The 17,300-nt window shown below is 39.4% G+C and overlaps 1 protein-coding gene across 1 annotated transcript in view; it reads right to left on the reverse strand.

Moving 5' to 3' along the window:
• Positions 1-7,838, reverse strand: part of PIK3C2G (phosphatidylinositol-4-phosphate 3-kinase catalytic subunit type 2 gamma) — a 216,591-nt gene extending 208,753 nt beyond the window's left edge. Inside the window, 3 exon segments of the mRNA XM_026863441.1 lie at positions 1,649-1,719; positions 7,181-7,681; positions 7,683-7,838. Coding sequence (XP_026719242.1) covers positions 1,649-1,719; positions 7,181-7,681; positions 7,683-7,838 — 728 coding nt within the window.
• Positions 7,839-17,300: the final 9,462 nt, after the last annotated feature.

A 17,300-nucleotide genomic window follows, 5' to 3' on the forward strand; every position in this document is an offset into this window, starting at 1 on the left:
AAAAAAAAAAAAAAAAAAAAAAAAAAAAAAAAAAAAAAAAAAAAAAAAAATCAATAGAAAGCTTTTACTATAATTAGAGGGCAAAGTTGAATGTAGAACGTTTGAACATTAAAAAAAATCTGAATATCTGAGAGGAAAGCCTGTCATGTGGAATGTGCCTTCACGCATCTGGTGTTAGTAGAATTGGGTTGGGGTTCAGACTGATGAACTGTGGAGAAAAAGGAAAACTGAGATGTATGTGAATGAGTATGTTTTGAAGCTGACTATCCTTGCCATACGAATACATAACATATTCACTGTTGATTTCAGGGCAAAAAACTGAATTTTATTTTTTTTTTCTTTTACGAGAAGCAGGCTTGTCTGACCTTGAATATAGTCAATTCATTAAAGTTAATAAAAAAAAAAAAAAAAAAGGCAACATTCCATTTTCCAAATACTTTTCCAGGGGAGAAAGCATGCATTTGTGCTAACAACTTGATAGTGTGATCATTGCATATTTACAAAGGAAAATTAATCCGCACAGATGGTCTAAAAACTTGTATTTCTTAGTGTTCTTGGATTTTAACACAATTTCTTTTTCAAGGAAGATTGAGAAAGTAAAATTTTCTATCCCATTAAGCAATGATATTAACTGTAAGAGTAAACAATAATTAAAGGATTTTTTGTAACTTGCTAAGTCTCACTTTTCATCACAACAGTATGTAGGAATTCTGTTCTCAGTCAGCCAGTTCCTCCAACTCTTTTTTACCTGCTTTGAGCTACACAGGAACTAATACTGTCCAAGACAGTGGCTGAAAATGTATCTTAAGTTTCACACACTATAAACCATCAACACTGAAGAGGTAAATGTATTTATCACTGGTAAAGGGTATAGCTAAGGGAGAAAACATTTTTGGAAGTAACATGCCTTTGTGCATTTTAATTTTTAAACCAAAATGAGGAGCATTTCATATTTAAGTAGATACTGTTCAGGAATGGAGGATATGGTGGGTTGACCTTGGATGGATGCCAGGTGCCCATGCAGCTGCTGTATCACTCCCCTCCTCAGCAGGACAGAGAGGGGGAGAGAAATAAGATGAAAAAACCCCACTTGTGGGTCAAGATAAAAGCAGTGTAATAAAGGCAAAGGATGTGTATGGAAGAAAAGAAAAATGGTTTATTCTCTCCTCCCCATTGGCAGGTGATGTCCAGCCACTTCTCTGGAAGGAGTGTTTCAGTACATGTAGTGGTTGCTTCAGAAGACAAACATTGTAATAACAAATGCCCTCCCTCCTCCTCCTTTCTCTTAGCTTTTATTGCTGAGCAGATGTCATATGGTATGGAATATCCCTTTGGGCAGCTTGAGTCAACTGTCCTGGATGTGTCCCCTCCCAAGATTTTGCCCACCCCTAGTCTGTTGGTAAGCCCGGGGTGGGGGGAAAGGAAGGAACAGCCTTGATGCTGTGCAAGCACTGCTGAGCAGTAGCCAAAACACTGGTGTGTTATCAATGCCTTTCTAGCTACTACTACAAAGCACAGCACTAGAACAGCTGCTATGGTGAAAATTAGCTCCCTCTCAGCCAGACCCAAGACACAGGGATACCAACTCAATTAATATAAATATATGAAATCTCATAGTTACCTGAATAAAGTTTTTTTCATTACTTACTTCTCCAAAAAGCAAGTGTTTTCATTACTTCCTTGATTTGCTTCAACCAGATGGATAGACCAACCTGTACCCTAAAAATACCTAGACACCAGAAGAAAGAGTTCAGTTATTTAGATAACAGAAACAGAAGGAGCATAAGGTTAAACTTGTATTCAGTTCCACAAGAACTAACTTTCATACCTTATCATCCCTTCCCTGACTTGGTGGAGCTCCAAATAAGCACAAATAACCCCATTTTGCCTGCACTTTAAATGCTTTCAGAGAAAAAAAAACCACAAAGTCACAAAGCATCAGCTACCTTGGATTTAAGAATTATTTTTTTCCTCTCTGTGCAGAATATAAGGAATTCTAGACAAAGCTTTCAAAATTCACCTAGTGTCACTAGTGTCACAGCACAGATAACTCTAAATGTAGAAGATGTATGTTTAGTTGACAAAAGGGAGAGGGGACAAAATGAAGCTTATGCTGTAGTGAGTTTGAAACCTTATTTTCTCTCTTTCTGTCCTGGAAGGAAAGCTCAGGATCCCTTCAAGCTTCACAAATCTTTCAGGTAAAGTCCCTACGACAGATAAAAGGAAGCTAGTGTATTCTGTTGAACATGAAAAATCCCCAGATGTTTTCTCTAAACTTGGAGAGCACAAGTCTGAGTCACTATCTGGGGTCAAAGCACCCCTTTTTCTGTTTGCCATAATACCCTTCAGTCAGAACATTAACTCCAGGAAAGAGCTTAATACTGATGTATCTGCAAGCCCATTCTACTGTTGTACAGAGACATATACAAGGCTCAACTGAGCCAACTTTTAAATCCCTTGAGAAAGAGAATCAACTAATGACATGTCACAGAAGAGGAAACTGAGATATGGCAAAAGGTGTATTTTACTATTTTAATAATAATTTATACACAAGTATGTAACTTTATAAAAAGTAATAATAAATAATAAACCTATTTTAAGATTTTTTTTCTGGACAAGGAAGTGCAATATGCATGAAAAGATGCAGGCTGGCAAATTTTAGTTAGAGTTTAAAAGATAGGATGAGTATAAAAGATGAAAGATCTGTCAGGAGCTGGCTAGTGGGGAGATCACAATAGCAGAACTGAAAGCTCAGAAGTTACAAACCCTTTATAGATAACATCAGTGTTGGGTCTCATTGTATGTAGTATTTTCATTAACAACAATAGCACAAGCATTAGGAGAGTGCTTATAAAATTTAAAAATAATAAGAGGGCATCATCAATAAAGGGGAAAAATTGAAATGTCTGGTATGAAAAACAATGGATAAACCTAAGGGTTGAAATAAGAGAGTGAAATTAAATTTAGCTATACCAATTAGTAGCCCATCATCCCGATTGTAGGGAGTGCTGAAAAAGCTCCTTCAAAAGTCACTGAAAACATAGCACCTCCCCTGCTTCATTTTTTTCCACCTCGGTTAGACATCTACCTTACAATTCACCTCAGCAGACAGTAATAAGAAACTTATGGTGGAGGTGCACTATTTAGAAATTATGAACGATTTGATAACAGTAATGGCCTCCCAAAATTATATAGTCATAAAAATCCCATAATACCCATTCCTGATCACACTTTCATTAAGGTAGACAGTTTTACAAAAAGGTATATTGACAAAGCTCTAGGAAGTTCACATCTGGGATGTTGTGTACCCCTACATTCCAGATGGAGGAATCCAAGCCAGAAAAAGCTCAGAGAAACATTCGTGTTTGTGGGTGAGCTCTACAGCCAGGAGCAGGGGAGCAGCTCGCAGAGCACAGAAGGCAGGTAAAGCTACAGCAGTTGTTTCAGCAAGGGTGTTAAAGTTGCCCAGAACCTGCACTGAGGAGTATGCTGTCATAGTGATGACACGCCACGTGGTGCAATCTTCATCACGGGGTGCAGAAACTGCCCCTGTGAATAGCAAAGACAATCCACACGTAGTTCCAGAGGAAGGATGCTGCAGCCCAGGTCTCTGGCTGCAGGGCTTGTCTGGTGCCTCTCCCTGGGGCTGTGGACTGCAGTGGCCTTGCTGGTGGAAGCTATGCTCTGGCTGTGGATCTGAGCTGCTGGTGAAGGAGCTGCAGGAGGTGCTAAGGAGCCAGAAGGATGAACAGGAAAGAGATTGACGGGGACTTTACAGAGTTGAGGACCACCCAGACCCTGTGCTGCAAAGGAGGTGCAACTTAAAGACTATCGTACAGGAGCAGTGGATGGAGACTCCCACAGGAGGGAAGGATGGAAACCTGCTGCTTTCAACAACACAAAAGGGCTCCTTTTCCACCCGCAATTCTGTCATTACAGAGCAGGTACAGTACCCTGGAAGAAGTGCATGGAAAAAGATAGTGTATAAATGAAGAGCTAAGAAAACCAGGCCACGGGTAATAAAAGGTGAGGCTGGGACATGACATTGAATGGGACTGAAGATATAAAAAGAACAAAAGTGCAATTGGGAACTGAGAAATGAACAGAGAGCAGTTAAGCAAGGAGATGGCTAAGACTGGGAAAGGATGATTTGCCACAAGGACATGAGTATGGATCCTCAAATTCATAGCTTGAAGAATGTAATTAAATAATAATTTTAAATTAAATAAATTTAAATTTAATTTAAAATTAAGTAATGTTATTAACTAATAACTCTTATTTTCCCTTTTTCACCATCTCAGGGTGCGGTTGTCAGCCCCTTGCCTTGTCTCTTTCTATCCTGACATGGCTGTTTCTCCCTGAAGGAATTCCTGTGACCACACTGATTTTTCTGCTACAAATCTTGTCTCTCCCATTTCTTCCTCTTCTAGTTAAACAGCTCAAATATTTCCTTGACTTAATCAAATCCTCCCACACATTAGACTGTAGCTGCCCTTGACTCACTTTTCTCTTCTCTTTCCTCCCCTATAATTCTCTCCTCCTCTGTCACAGAAACGTTTGTGCCTGTTCTCATATGCCTGCTTCCTCTAGCACCTCTTCTTCCCATACCACAATTTAATCTCCTCCTGGTCATTTGTATTCCCCTATTTTCTACTTTTCTCCTGAGAAGGCTTGTTCTTTTCATCATGTCAGTATGCTTTAGTTTTCCTATCATAAGAAAAAAGCAACAACAGCCTTTTGTGTCTCCACCTATTCATCCCCTCTTTTATATTCATCCCAGCTTCCAAAATGTGGTGCCCAGGATTAGTCTTTAGAGTTCCTATCCTCAGATATATTTCTCTTCCTCCTGCTTCCCCATCTGTCTGGATCTATATATGTTTACTTCTATAGTTCTCCCTATCCACAGACATAGAAACAAGTCAATCAAGTGTATCTTCTCCATTGCTTTATAATACTGTGATCACTGGGAGTTAAAAGCAGAAAGTGAACCTAAACTGTCTTTTCATATTCACAGTGCAGAGGTATCCTGTAGGTTATTTCAGGATTCCTATAGTGATTCAGAATGCTAACAAGGACTAGGGGAAAAGGAGGATTTATAACTTTCTTTTTCCTTCTCTATGTTGGGATTTTGAAAGAAAGAAAACAAGGAGAGATATAACATCAGAGAGAGTCATGGGAGTTCAATATGACATTGTTATTAAAACAGCAAAACCATGAATGGAGCTATGAACACCTGATGGAAGAATGATAAAAAGATAAAAGTATTTGCTTCAAAAGCTAAAGACAAAGTGTGTGTCACAAGGTCTAGCTTCCACAGTTATATAGATGTATTTTTAGAAAATAATTATAAAAAAGTGCATATGCAAAACATGGTGAAGGCAGGACATAGTATGTTTCATATCTCTGTATCAGGATATGTCAGCCAAACGAGACACAGAGGGAATAATCTGGCTCAACAGAAACACAGATGCAGTATAATGTATTGTTATTTTGAACCTCAGCTTTCATATCAGACCATAAAATATTTGTTATCTTATCTCTATCACACACATCTTATTCTATGTTTCTGTACTTCTCCCTGTGTGGTAGTTTCATGGTTCAATGACCTATAAAGGAGCCTACTGGAGCATTCTAGACCATGGAGGGAAGGGATGCCATTCAAAAAGACTTCAACAGGCTTGAGAGGTGGGCCCATGTGAACCTTGTGAAGTTCAACAAGGCCAAGTACAAGGTCCTGCACATGGGTTGAGGCATTCCCAAGCACAAATACAGGCTGGGTGATGAGTGGATTGAGAGAAGCCCTGCAGAGAAGGACTTGGGGGTATTGGTGGATGAAAGACTGACTATGAGGCAGCAATGTGCGCTCACAGACTAGAAACTAACCATACCCTGGGCTGCATCAGAAGTGTGGCCAGTGAGTCAAGGGAGGTGATTCTCCTCCTCTACTCCGCTCTCATCAGACCCCACCTGGAATGCTGTGTTCCACTCTGGGGCCTCCAGCATAAGAAGGATATGGACCTGCTCGAGTGGGTCCAGAGAAGGATCAGGGGGTTGGAGCATGTCCCCTATGAAGACAGGCTCAGAGAGTTGGGGTTTTTCAGCCTGGAAAAGAGGAGGCTCCAGGGAGACCTTATAGTGGCCTTCCAGTACTTAAAGGGCCTACAGGAAAGATGGGGAGGGACTCTTTATCAGGGAGTGTAGGAATAGGACAAGGGGTAATTGTTTTAAACTGAAAGAGGATGATTTAGAGTAGCTATTAGGAAGAAATTCTTTATTGGAAGGGTGGTGAGACACTGGAACAGGTTGCCCAGGGTAGCTGTGGATTCCCTCTCTCTGAAAGCAAAGGCAGGTTGGATGGAGCTTTGAGCAACTTGATCCTAGTGGAAGGTGACACTGCCCATGGCAGGGAGGTTGGCACTAAATAATGTTTAAGGTCCCTTCCAACCCAAACCATTCTGTGATAATCCTAGATTCTCTTCTGGTATACAATGTCAAGTTTCCAATAGAGTCAATGGAGATACCTAATTTTATACTAGGTGAGGAACCAGCCCTATTATTTGAAAATTAATCCATTTTTAATAGGTAGGTTGCAGAAATGCATTGATATTTTAAGTTGGTTAAAACATTAAACAGGAAGGACACGGATTCTGCCAGTATAAAATCCTCATTAGCTAGCCAGAATAGGCACTTTCCCTTCAAACGTCTATTTTTTATGGTTTGCTGGGTTCTCTTCTGATATTAGAATCAAAGGAAGAGGATACTAGGAGGTTTTCATACTGTATAAAAATCTCATAACTACTCATGTACTGATTGTTTGAGGTCCTCCTCCTTGTAAAGATACAAAAACACTATAGGAAATTCTGACAACAAATCAGGTTACACAATTATTGGAAAACCTGACACTTCCCTGCATCTCTATCTTTGGAAGGAGTAACGACCAAAAAAGAAGTGAATAAGAAGTCTCTTCTGGCCAGCTGAATCATAAGACACATGACAAAAGCTCTCTAGATGAGCAAAAGCTTTTGCCTCCCCCAAGGCATAAATGTTTTATTTTTCATAAGGTCTTTAAATCAAGCGCTTCTAGTGCATGTTGCATCAGTGTGAGTGAATACCCAAAGTGCAAAACCACAAACAAGAATCAAGAACTTTAAGCACTGTTAATATGAGAAAATTTAAATACCTCTCTGTCATGTCCAGAGCTGCTGGGCCAGGTAGGTCCTATGTCACATCTTCTGGAAGTGTCAGTTAAAAAAGCTTCCCCATTTCCACTTCCATCTCTCACAGCTTGTCCAGACGGATAGTTGTCTAAGAAAATGGGACATTGAGCATGTATATTGTCAAATCCTATTTGAAAACTCAGATTTGCATTGCTTCTTTCCACATTTGAATCAAATGCATTTATGACTGGACTAACACTGTTTCCTCCGTAGAGTTCTCTCTCTTGACTGTAGGGATCTGCCAGAGAGAACTTTCTGTAATCAGACAGTAAAGAATATATGAAGCCAACCATTGGTGACACTGTGCCTTGTTGCCAGTGAGAGATGGAATTTTCAGGATAAATTTCACCATAAGCAACTAGAGGCTGACCATTAAACTGCTGGTCAGGCACATTCAGACCAAAGACATCTGGTGGGAAAAAAATTTCTTTGTGATGGTGTGAATGTGATGAATCATAAAAAATATAAAAAATCATTGATGACTTCAGCAACTATTTGGTTGAATACTAGACAGACTTCTCCAGCAGAACTGGAATGGTACATTGGGTAAGATGCTTGGTTTCCAGCCTGTCCTTCATGAAATTTGTTGTGTGAGAAAGGCACTGTCCCAGAGTATGCCATGATTCTTCTCTGCAGTCTTATTAATCCTCAGGGAAGTCTTACAATAGTTCCAAGACCAAAAGAGTAATGTTCAGAACTGGATCTACATACCCACTGAAATGAAAACAGAATAAAAGTTAAACCCAAAAATATCTAGTATAATGAAAGGAGTACACTTCTTTGATCTTTTTTTGCTTTAGAGCTTTTTCCACAGGGTGGAAATATTTACTTACTCTAGAGCCTGACTATTATTCTCCCTGATCCTTATTTCCAGGCATATTTATTATTAAAAATTAATGTAATATTCTTAAATAATAATAATAAAAATAATAAAAAATTATTATCCTGGACTCCTAAATAGCAGTAACAAGATAGCTGAAACAATTGATTTAAATACTAAGATAGTAAATCTGACAAATGTTTAAGAAAATCTCCACAATATTTCCATTATTTTACACTCATATAGCACACTTAATGCAGGAATCTAAAACAAGAATGTAAGGAAAGCTTTGTATTAATGGTCACTTTAATGGCATTTTTATTCACTCCTTCTTCTTTTTCTGTGCCTCAAATTTCTTCATTTTCTACCACTTTTTATGCTCATGTAATCAGGTGCAGAAACATAAGTCAAAGAACATAGACGACACAGATCTCCAATTAATATTCAAAACTACACCCCAAGAGCTTGGATATGGCATAAAGGAAAACAAATACAAATAGATCGATTTCAGCCTTTTTTCTTTCTTTGTTTTTCAAAACAGATATATCTTGAAACCCTGAGGTTGCATCTTTTTAATTAAATTAACAAAGGGCAAGAGCTTCTGCAGATCACCATCATTCATCTGTTACTAGCAAACTTCCTGATATGATTTTGATCTGTGTCAAGTAGTCCTATGGTTCAGATGGGCAGCATGTACTGTAGACTGCTATCAGTAGAAATGAGGGTATCTTTTTCAGGAATAGAGTTTAGTTTGAAAACCGGAATCTATTCTAGGCCACTTGCCTTCAAGGCCTTGGTCTGTTTCATTTACCAAAACAAATGTAGCCCTAAAGCACAGATAATACAGAAGAGCAATACTACATGTAAAGTATACAGTTGTGCTGAGTACTTCATTGCATAAAAGAAATAGAAACATCTGACTTAATCATTCAATTAAAAAAAAAAATGTATTCTCTAGCAGGAAAAAAAAAAAAGGTATTGAAATAAAGTGTGCTTAGAACTAAAGCTTAGCTCCACAAAGAGCTTTTCCAATATGTCCCCAAGATCTATAGTATATTAGTTTAAATAATAGTACCTTGCAATGAAAATCTGTATTACAAACAGAAAGTATTCATCACAGCTTTATTTTTGTTTCATTTGAAGTTAAACTCTAGGTGACATAGGCTTCTGTCACTCACAGTGAGGAATGAGAAGAGAAATGAAAAGTTAGATAGGCTGAAATGAAATCTCCAAGTTAGAGGCTGCACTCCTCTTTCAAGCACTCAACTTAGTGCTTCCATGTGTTGTGTGCTTTGCTTCGCTTTAAACATAAAGCATTCATAAATGCTTTAAAAAAAAAAAAAAGCATTTACGAAGTTACACTAAGCAGATAACCAAAATGATGCACACCACTTTGAACGGTGAGCTAAGCAATTCAGCAGCTTCAATTACAGTCTCTGCACCTTTCTCTGAGTGAATCCTGAAGTCCACCAAGTTTTTAGATTAAGATGACACCTTACACCTTTTTTTTCAGAAAAAAAGAGTCATGGCAATAAGGATCTTTTTTTTAGTGACGTTGTTTTCATTTACAACTTCCTCTGTTTCTCATTTGTACAGTAGGTAAATAAAAGAAAGAAAACAAATAAGAAAAGGATATAACCATTAAATCAAGAAAGATGATGTATTTTATTCTTCTTTTTTTCTGTCTTGAAAATTGGAATGTTTCAGGAGAAATAAAATAATGATATCGCCCTCCAGCCCCATCCTCCTTAATGAAGTTTGGCTGCCTGGAAGACCCTAATCGAGGCACAGAAAATACAGTATCTTTTACATGCTTTCAAATCCTTCTAAAATATTTTTCTTTAACATTTAAATACTGTTCATAATGACACATAAATGTCTAACAGCTAACCTTGCTCATTCACTACTAAGACTTTTATGTGTAGCATTCCATATTTCTCTGACAAATATCCACACAGAGTCCACCTCCATCTATACATGTCAACGCCTACCTCCCACACTCTCCATACTGTTCAAGAAAAGTATTGCTTTCCTAGAGGCCTTTAAAAGCATGCAGTTTAGTTATAGTGCCAAAGGCTGGTCTGTGCGTTGTGCTCCCCTGTTCTCCTCAGTGTGCTGGGAAGTCCCCCCGAGTAAGGAGAAGATCTGCACAATGCAGCTGAGTCATGGCAAAGGGAGGGCCTGGCAGGGAGCACACACTCTTACAGCACTGTGTTAGCAGGGCCAACTCTTGATGCTTTTCAAACCAGCATACAAAGTTCAGGAAAGTATTTGACCCTTTGCCAGCCACTATTACCCCATATGAATTGTGCAAAGTGCATTGATAATAGTGAATTTTCAAAAATCACTAATGAGGCAAGATTTATAATTTTTTTAAAAAAAGTTTTTAGGTTAATTTTCTTTGCCTTGTAGTTTCTGAATTCACATTTTGGAGGGTTTGGCGCTTTTTTTTTTCCCTATGGGGGATTACGGGGGGCTACAAAGCTCTCCTTTTCCTTTCAAATGACAGCAGTGTTTTCACGTAATCATGTGGTTCTGGGATTAGGGGTTTAAGGGACAATCCCAGCATACTGTAAAATATACACTACAAATGAAGAGATTTGACAGCATCACACAATGCTCACAACATTGTAGTTGCCATCCAAGCACACAAAAATACTTTCCTTACTTCAGCATGCATATGCATTATAGTATGAAAGCTTGGTGCACTGTGGGCTCTATTTTTCTTTTTTACAAAAACCCAGGAGGAGACGATTGGGCCACTTGCTCAGCAGCAAAAATATTTGTTGCAACCTCTTGCCTGAAACACATAATTTGTTAGAAGAACATACAGTCTCCTATGTCTTCCTATTCACAGACACATTCAGATGACCTATGTGCTTTCAGTATCAAGGTGATGTAACTTTTTCATCAGAAACTTTCCTTCCTGCTTAACCGGTTTACTGCAGCAATGATTCTATCCCAGGTCTTCCTTCAGGGAAATTTCAAACGGCAGTAACAATAAAAACGTAACACTTTATCTGTACTCTTTACAATTTGTGAGCCCAACCCTTCTCCACTTCCCCCCCCCCCCCCTTTAAACATGGTGGTAGGTGATCTCACCCTTTCAGTGCAAGTATCAAACATGCCTGAAACAACAAGACAAGATTTCTAAGCGAAAGACTTGCCTCTTAGAAAGACTTCTGCAAAAGAACAGGATTCAAAAATTTTACTTTACTCCACGTAGTTTATGTCTATCTGTGCTGGTGGTGAATGCTCTGAAAGGAGCTCCTAGCTCTTCTTGCAGGATAAGGTAACAGCACAAATCTGGCACAGCAGAGAGGCCCTCTGGCTTTGAATCCTCTGTGGGTAGAGCTGGGACAGTCTAAGGAGGGAAGAACCACCCTTATACTGGGATATTTCCCAAAGACTGATGAAGCCTTGCCCTTCTGCAAAGGGCTTGCTGAAGAGCTGGAGTAAATACAGCACTAGTCACAAACATCTTCCTAGACCTCAAGAAGACCAGGATCCTCCATAAAAGGAGGCAGCAGAGGCTGCTCCAGGCACAACAGAGGGAGTTCCCTCAGGGATCATCTGCCTTCATGCTTCCTACCATTCTTTAAAAAGGTATAAATTGCTCCACTGAGGTGGCTATTCAGAATTCATACAAAATCTCAATCCTAGTCTACACCGAGGTGGTTGCAGGCAGGAAAACTTCCTCAAAAATAGTGTGGGAGTCAGTATCAGCAAAACAATATTTGAGTTATAAAAAGCTATGCAGTAAAACCAAACAGATTAGGATAAATCATTTAAAGTTAATAATTAATCTCAGATATTTTATATCTGATAAACTGAATGAGTAATAATTTGATAAAGTATTACAGGGAAAATTCTGCCCTTCAAAGTTTAACAAAAAGCTGTCAATGATGTCATTGTGATTTAAAAGCAGTTAGCCAAGGACAAAACTTATTTCAGTTGGTGAAAAGTGATGCATTGTTTTCTCATATATTCTCCAACCCTTAAAAAGTCAACTTGCTCCACAAACTATTTGGTGGCATTTGTGCTGTACTGTAGTCCTTACCCGTGATTACTGTGAAGCAATCCTAAGAGAGAACACTCCTATTTTAGGAGCTGCCATTTCAGAGTATATGGCAGTGTGATGTTGCCTCATCTGACAGTGACTGAACACAGTAAAAGGAGGATGATCGAGAAAACAGGAAATATGCATGGAAAGAGCTCCTATTCCCAAGGAAACACAGACGGCTGTATGCGTAATATGAACTGAGCTGGGACACATCCCCCTCTCTCCTTACAGTGATTTCCATGAGAAGGTTATGAAGGTTTTTCTTGGGAAACTCTGAACATTTTCAGGATTTTATTAGGCTTTTAAAAGTGGCATCGAAGTAATAGGCAGGAAACTGCAGAGTCACTTTCTACCCTAATTCCTCCTAATACTGCCAAGAATTGTCGTCTCCTCTTTTGCTGGCATGTGGGACAAAATCTCTACAGACAAAGAAAACTGGATACTCCCTGGGATGCCTTCTGTTAGATACTCTCGATGCTCCACCAACTGGCAGGAGCCTACATCTCATTCAGATTAAAGAAGAAACGTGTTCGATTTAGTCATGTGTGAACGTGCTCATATGAGCCAGGTCTGATTAAAAGCTCTGAGTTGACATAGCGCTTAGGGATATGGTGTAGCTGAGAACTGTCAGTGTTAGGTCAAGGGTTGGGCTAGGCGATCTTCAAGGTCTTTTCCAACCTAGATGATTCTGTGATTCTGTAAAGAGCTATGAAAACAGTGCTCTAACACACCCCAAGATGAAACGCAGCATCTTCAGGAGGCTTTTGCTCTCACCGTGGCTTCACACAGTTTGAAGCTTTCCCAAATCGCACCCTTGCATTTCAGGCATTGAGGCTTTGAGTAATAACAGTCTTGCAAAGGGAACACAGAGAAATATTTCGGCAGTAAGTGGGGCCAGAAAACTGGCTAAACAGCCAGTAGGGAAACTGCTCCATTTCAAAACAGATCCAGCCGTCTATGTTACTATTCTCCAGTGCCACCTACTGTCATTTCCTCAAAACTGTGAGGCAAGGAACAGATCACTTGTGTTAGGTTTTATGTCTGGCTGCAGGGAATGTCACCACATCTATCATCACAACTGACATATATGGGCCATGTCAGAAGGCTGCTCTTTATGGGAAAGATTTGTGACTGTTGAGATCCTGCTTGAAGATGGTGTGATACTACTACTCTCCAACCAGTGCTTCAAAGTACTGATGCACCAAGGTGGTGACAAGCTATTGGCAAAACTATATAGGTACAACAGTGGTTTTTCCACGTGCTGGGGAAAACAAATGTCAAGATTTTGTTGTGTTTAAGCAGTAGATGAACAAGAGTTCCGGTTAAAAAAAAAAAAAAAAAAAATTAAGATCTGGTTGTCTGTTTTCTGATCTTTATTTTTTTCTCACAAGCTTTATCAAGCAGGGATTGTGCTTTCTTACCTGTTTAGTAAAACCCAACAGACTAGATGCTGCTAGGCAAAGAAAATAAAAGTTGCAACTAACACAATACAGCGGTTGAATCACTGTCAAATGATTCATCTGTAAAGGAGACATATTCTGTGAAGGGCAAGGAGGACTTTCCAATTCTGAAGACACTCCTCACCCTCTACTCACACAGAACAAATCAAGGAAAGGACAGAGAGAAGAAGGGGACAGAAGCAAAGTTTCACTTTTCCAAGAAAAATAAATAGAAAACTTTTTTTTTTTTACATAGAAAACATTCTCTCAGACTCTGGTGACACCTACATGTAATATACAAAGTTACTAAATTACCAACACCCTCCTGAGGTTTGAAATAAACTGTTGTGAAAGATCAACCTCCACAGTCTGCATGCACAGACTGCAAAACTAGCCATGACTAAATGTAGACTAAGGATTTTAATCTCTCATTTTATTTGAACGCCCTTTGTACTTTGATCCTCTGAAAGGAACAGCACACATTAGCAGAGTTCGATTCTGGTAGAAACAATTACTCCAGCTTTAAAATTCAAATTGCTGAGAAAATTAAGTGCTGAAATGGAAAACAATATCACAACCATCTTAAAATACAGAGTAAAAATAAGAAAAACAGGCAGATTTTCATGTGTATATATGCATATGTACACACACACTCTCATATGTGTATGCTTACGCATAAATGTGTGTAGACATACATGTATATGCATATACATGTGTATATTTATATGCATATATAGATCTCTATAAAAGCCTAATATAGGTGTATACATACATATAAATGCTTAATAAACACTAAGTGACCCAGGAAAATAGCTTAAATGTTTCAGAAAAGAAGTCAAGCCGCAAGTTCCAGCTGAGAGACTCCAATATCCCAAAGCTGAGGAGTGCTTAAAGTCAAAGCTTTTGTTCATACAGCTTTATAAATTTCACTTTGTGCTGTTTTCTTCCATTTCTCTTATCTTCTGATTTTTTCCTACTCTTCTTATGCTATCCTTTCAGTTGTCCCAGTCCAGTGTGCCTGCTCAATGGCTTCCTGTGAAATTCAGCCTTGTCATTCCCATATATTCAGTAGGGTTTGTTGACCTTCTAGAAACTGTTTATATCATAGATTGTACAAACTTAAAACCACAGTCCTGTGATAGTAGCACACTGTTAAGACATTAGGGCAGGCTTTTTTCTGTGGAAAATTTATCGATCTGGCTCAAAACCACTCCTAAGACCCTCTCCCATTGCAGCTCATGGTGTGTGGGGCTCTACTGCAAAGCAGGAGAGCAGAGAACACCCCAATGCACAGAGCTTGACTACTCTGGCAGACCTGAGACAGGGTGTCAGAGCCTGGGCAACTTTGTTATATTAGCCTAGGCATGCTGCCTCAGGGAGCTGTTAATATTATGATTACCTTGAAGAGGATCTAACTTTAATTTAAAGCCATACTTAAGTGACCCACATAAGAGGGAAGGGGAAATGGTAATAAAGACCCACTTGCACTCCACAAGCATAAAAATACAGGTACCTAAAGCCAAAACAATAGCCTGCTTACACAGTATCATCCTTGACTCAATTTGCCTTTCCATTTGCCTGCTTATATTTGCAGTAGTGCACATATTGCAATACTACATCTTAAATAATGCAATATTTCTGAATTTTTCCTGAACTTCTCACACATGGATAGCTTCTTAGATCTTTCTTCTGACTTTAATTTTACTGTCATAATTGCTGGCACTATGACTGAAACACTCGCTTTAAAAAAAAAAACAAAACACCAAAACCCACACATATGCCTTTTACAAAAAAAAAAAAAGTTCGTGGGTGTATATATAATTTTGAAACCAACTGAACAGCATTCCTTATATGTAATTCAGGATATAAAGCATCTGCTTGGATAGATAATTTGGCTTCATACTTAGGTTGCCTATGCATGCCAGCAAAGCATTCATTACTGTTTTCATTAAAACTTTACCTGAAGCATGAAAGCCAAACAATAATTTACTTGAGTTTCCACATAAATAATGCAAAGGGATTACTTACCTTCAATAAAACACATTTTTGCAAACTGCTATGTGGAAATTAAGCTCACAGCAGCCCTCCAACCACAGTTGGACCAGCCCAGAATGAGTGGCTGGCAAAGAGATACTTGCAGTGCTGAGAATCCATCTATCATCCCAAAGTACCTTCCTCATCAGTAGTACCTGAACAATAATTTTTAAGATTATTCTTAAAATAGCAACTGCTCTCTGCTGTGTCAGGTCCTGCGCTAGCCTGCTCGTGGTTTTGCTAATTATGTTTTTGTATTTATGAACAAGGGGAGCAACAGGGAAGACCCTATTCACTGGGCCTGTAGAATTAAACAGGTGAGGTGTGTCCACTGGTGCTGGGCTAGACTCTTGCAGTGCAGTACTTCTGCTGTGATAAACATACAGCCTACTGAGTGATACCAAAGGTACTCATCCCATTGCAGTAATCGTGACATAGATTTGTGTTCTGCCTTGCACTACTCTGAGGACCCCAGCCAACCCTTATTGTTTCTGCTCCTCTGGCCTTCCCACCTTGCTCTGTCTTCCTCTCAAGTGCAAGAATAAATTAATGCCGAGAGTCAGCAGCACAGTGCTTCACATCAGAGGCGAGCTGTTACGCACATACAATTGGGTGGGAACTGCAAGGCCCATGCAGAGAGGGCAAGAGAAAATTGTGGTGAAGTAGGGATACCTCAGGGGAAGATGAAGCAGGAGGAGTTAGTATCCATGAACAATGGCTTCTGCAGGTATCTGGATTCTTCCAGGGACAAGTTCCCAGCTCACAATGAGATCAGATCATCTGGCAAGCACTAGGTTAGGAAAAGAAGAGAGAAAAGCAAGTGAGAGCTCTACTCATCCCCACACATTCAACAGCCCATGAAAACCCCTCATTCAGGAAGTTCAGTAGTCTCTACACAGACAGTCATTTCCTGGTACTTCTGAGTGGGGGGTGAGGGGTAACTACTATAAAAGAAACAAGTAGTACCATCTGCCACTATGGCCTACAAGATGGCCAAAACCACTGTGCACTGATGACATGAATGCAGATATGGAAACACACGTTTTTCACCACAGTTGCTGGGGAAAGCAGAAAAACCAGGAAGTTCTGGAGTTAGGTACGTTCCCTACATTCAGCAGTGATGTCACCCATGCCCCACCAGCCTATGCCTAGCTCACTTCACTCTCCTTTGAGGTTCATGCAAAATAAGAAACCTCAGTTTAGGAGAAGTTTTAAACTACGTACAGTGAACCTGTTACAAAGAGATATATCATGACCAGCACAACCATCTCGCTTTTTTCCCAAGGAAATGCTGAGTTTACCAGATCCATTTGATCCCAAGCATGGGAACACCAGACTGCTCCTTCAGGTTCTAGCAGAATCAGTGTGGGAGCTGTCCTGATGCAAACTCCGAGGCCAGAAATCTGACTGCAGACCTGCAGTGTTCAGGTCAAAAATGAGCCTGAAATGAGTATGCCTAAAGACAAATGAATACATAACCCACTGTCATTTCAGTTTTCATTAAGGGCCAGTTCTTTTTTTGTAGGAGGAGGGGACAGGAGTTTCAAAATGTAAACCAGAGAAATTTGACCTAATAGGTTGAGAGCCTTAAAAAACAACCAACCAAACACCCAAGGAAATTTAAATACACCTGACATTCAGGTGCTGATGTGTCATCTCAGAAGGCTGTACTGCAGACTTCCAGGATAGGGTCTAAAACAAAGCATCACATTGTCTACAGTAACATA

This window comes from Athene cunicularia (assembly GCF_003259725.1).
Source record: "Athene cunicularia isolate RWA chromosome 1 unlocalized genomic scaffold, athCun1 chr1_part2, whole genome shotgun sequence".
Classification (NCBI taxonomy): Eukaryota; Metazoa; Chordata; class Aves; order Strigiformes; family Strigidae; genus Athene; species Athene cunicularia.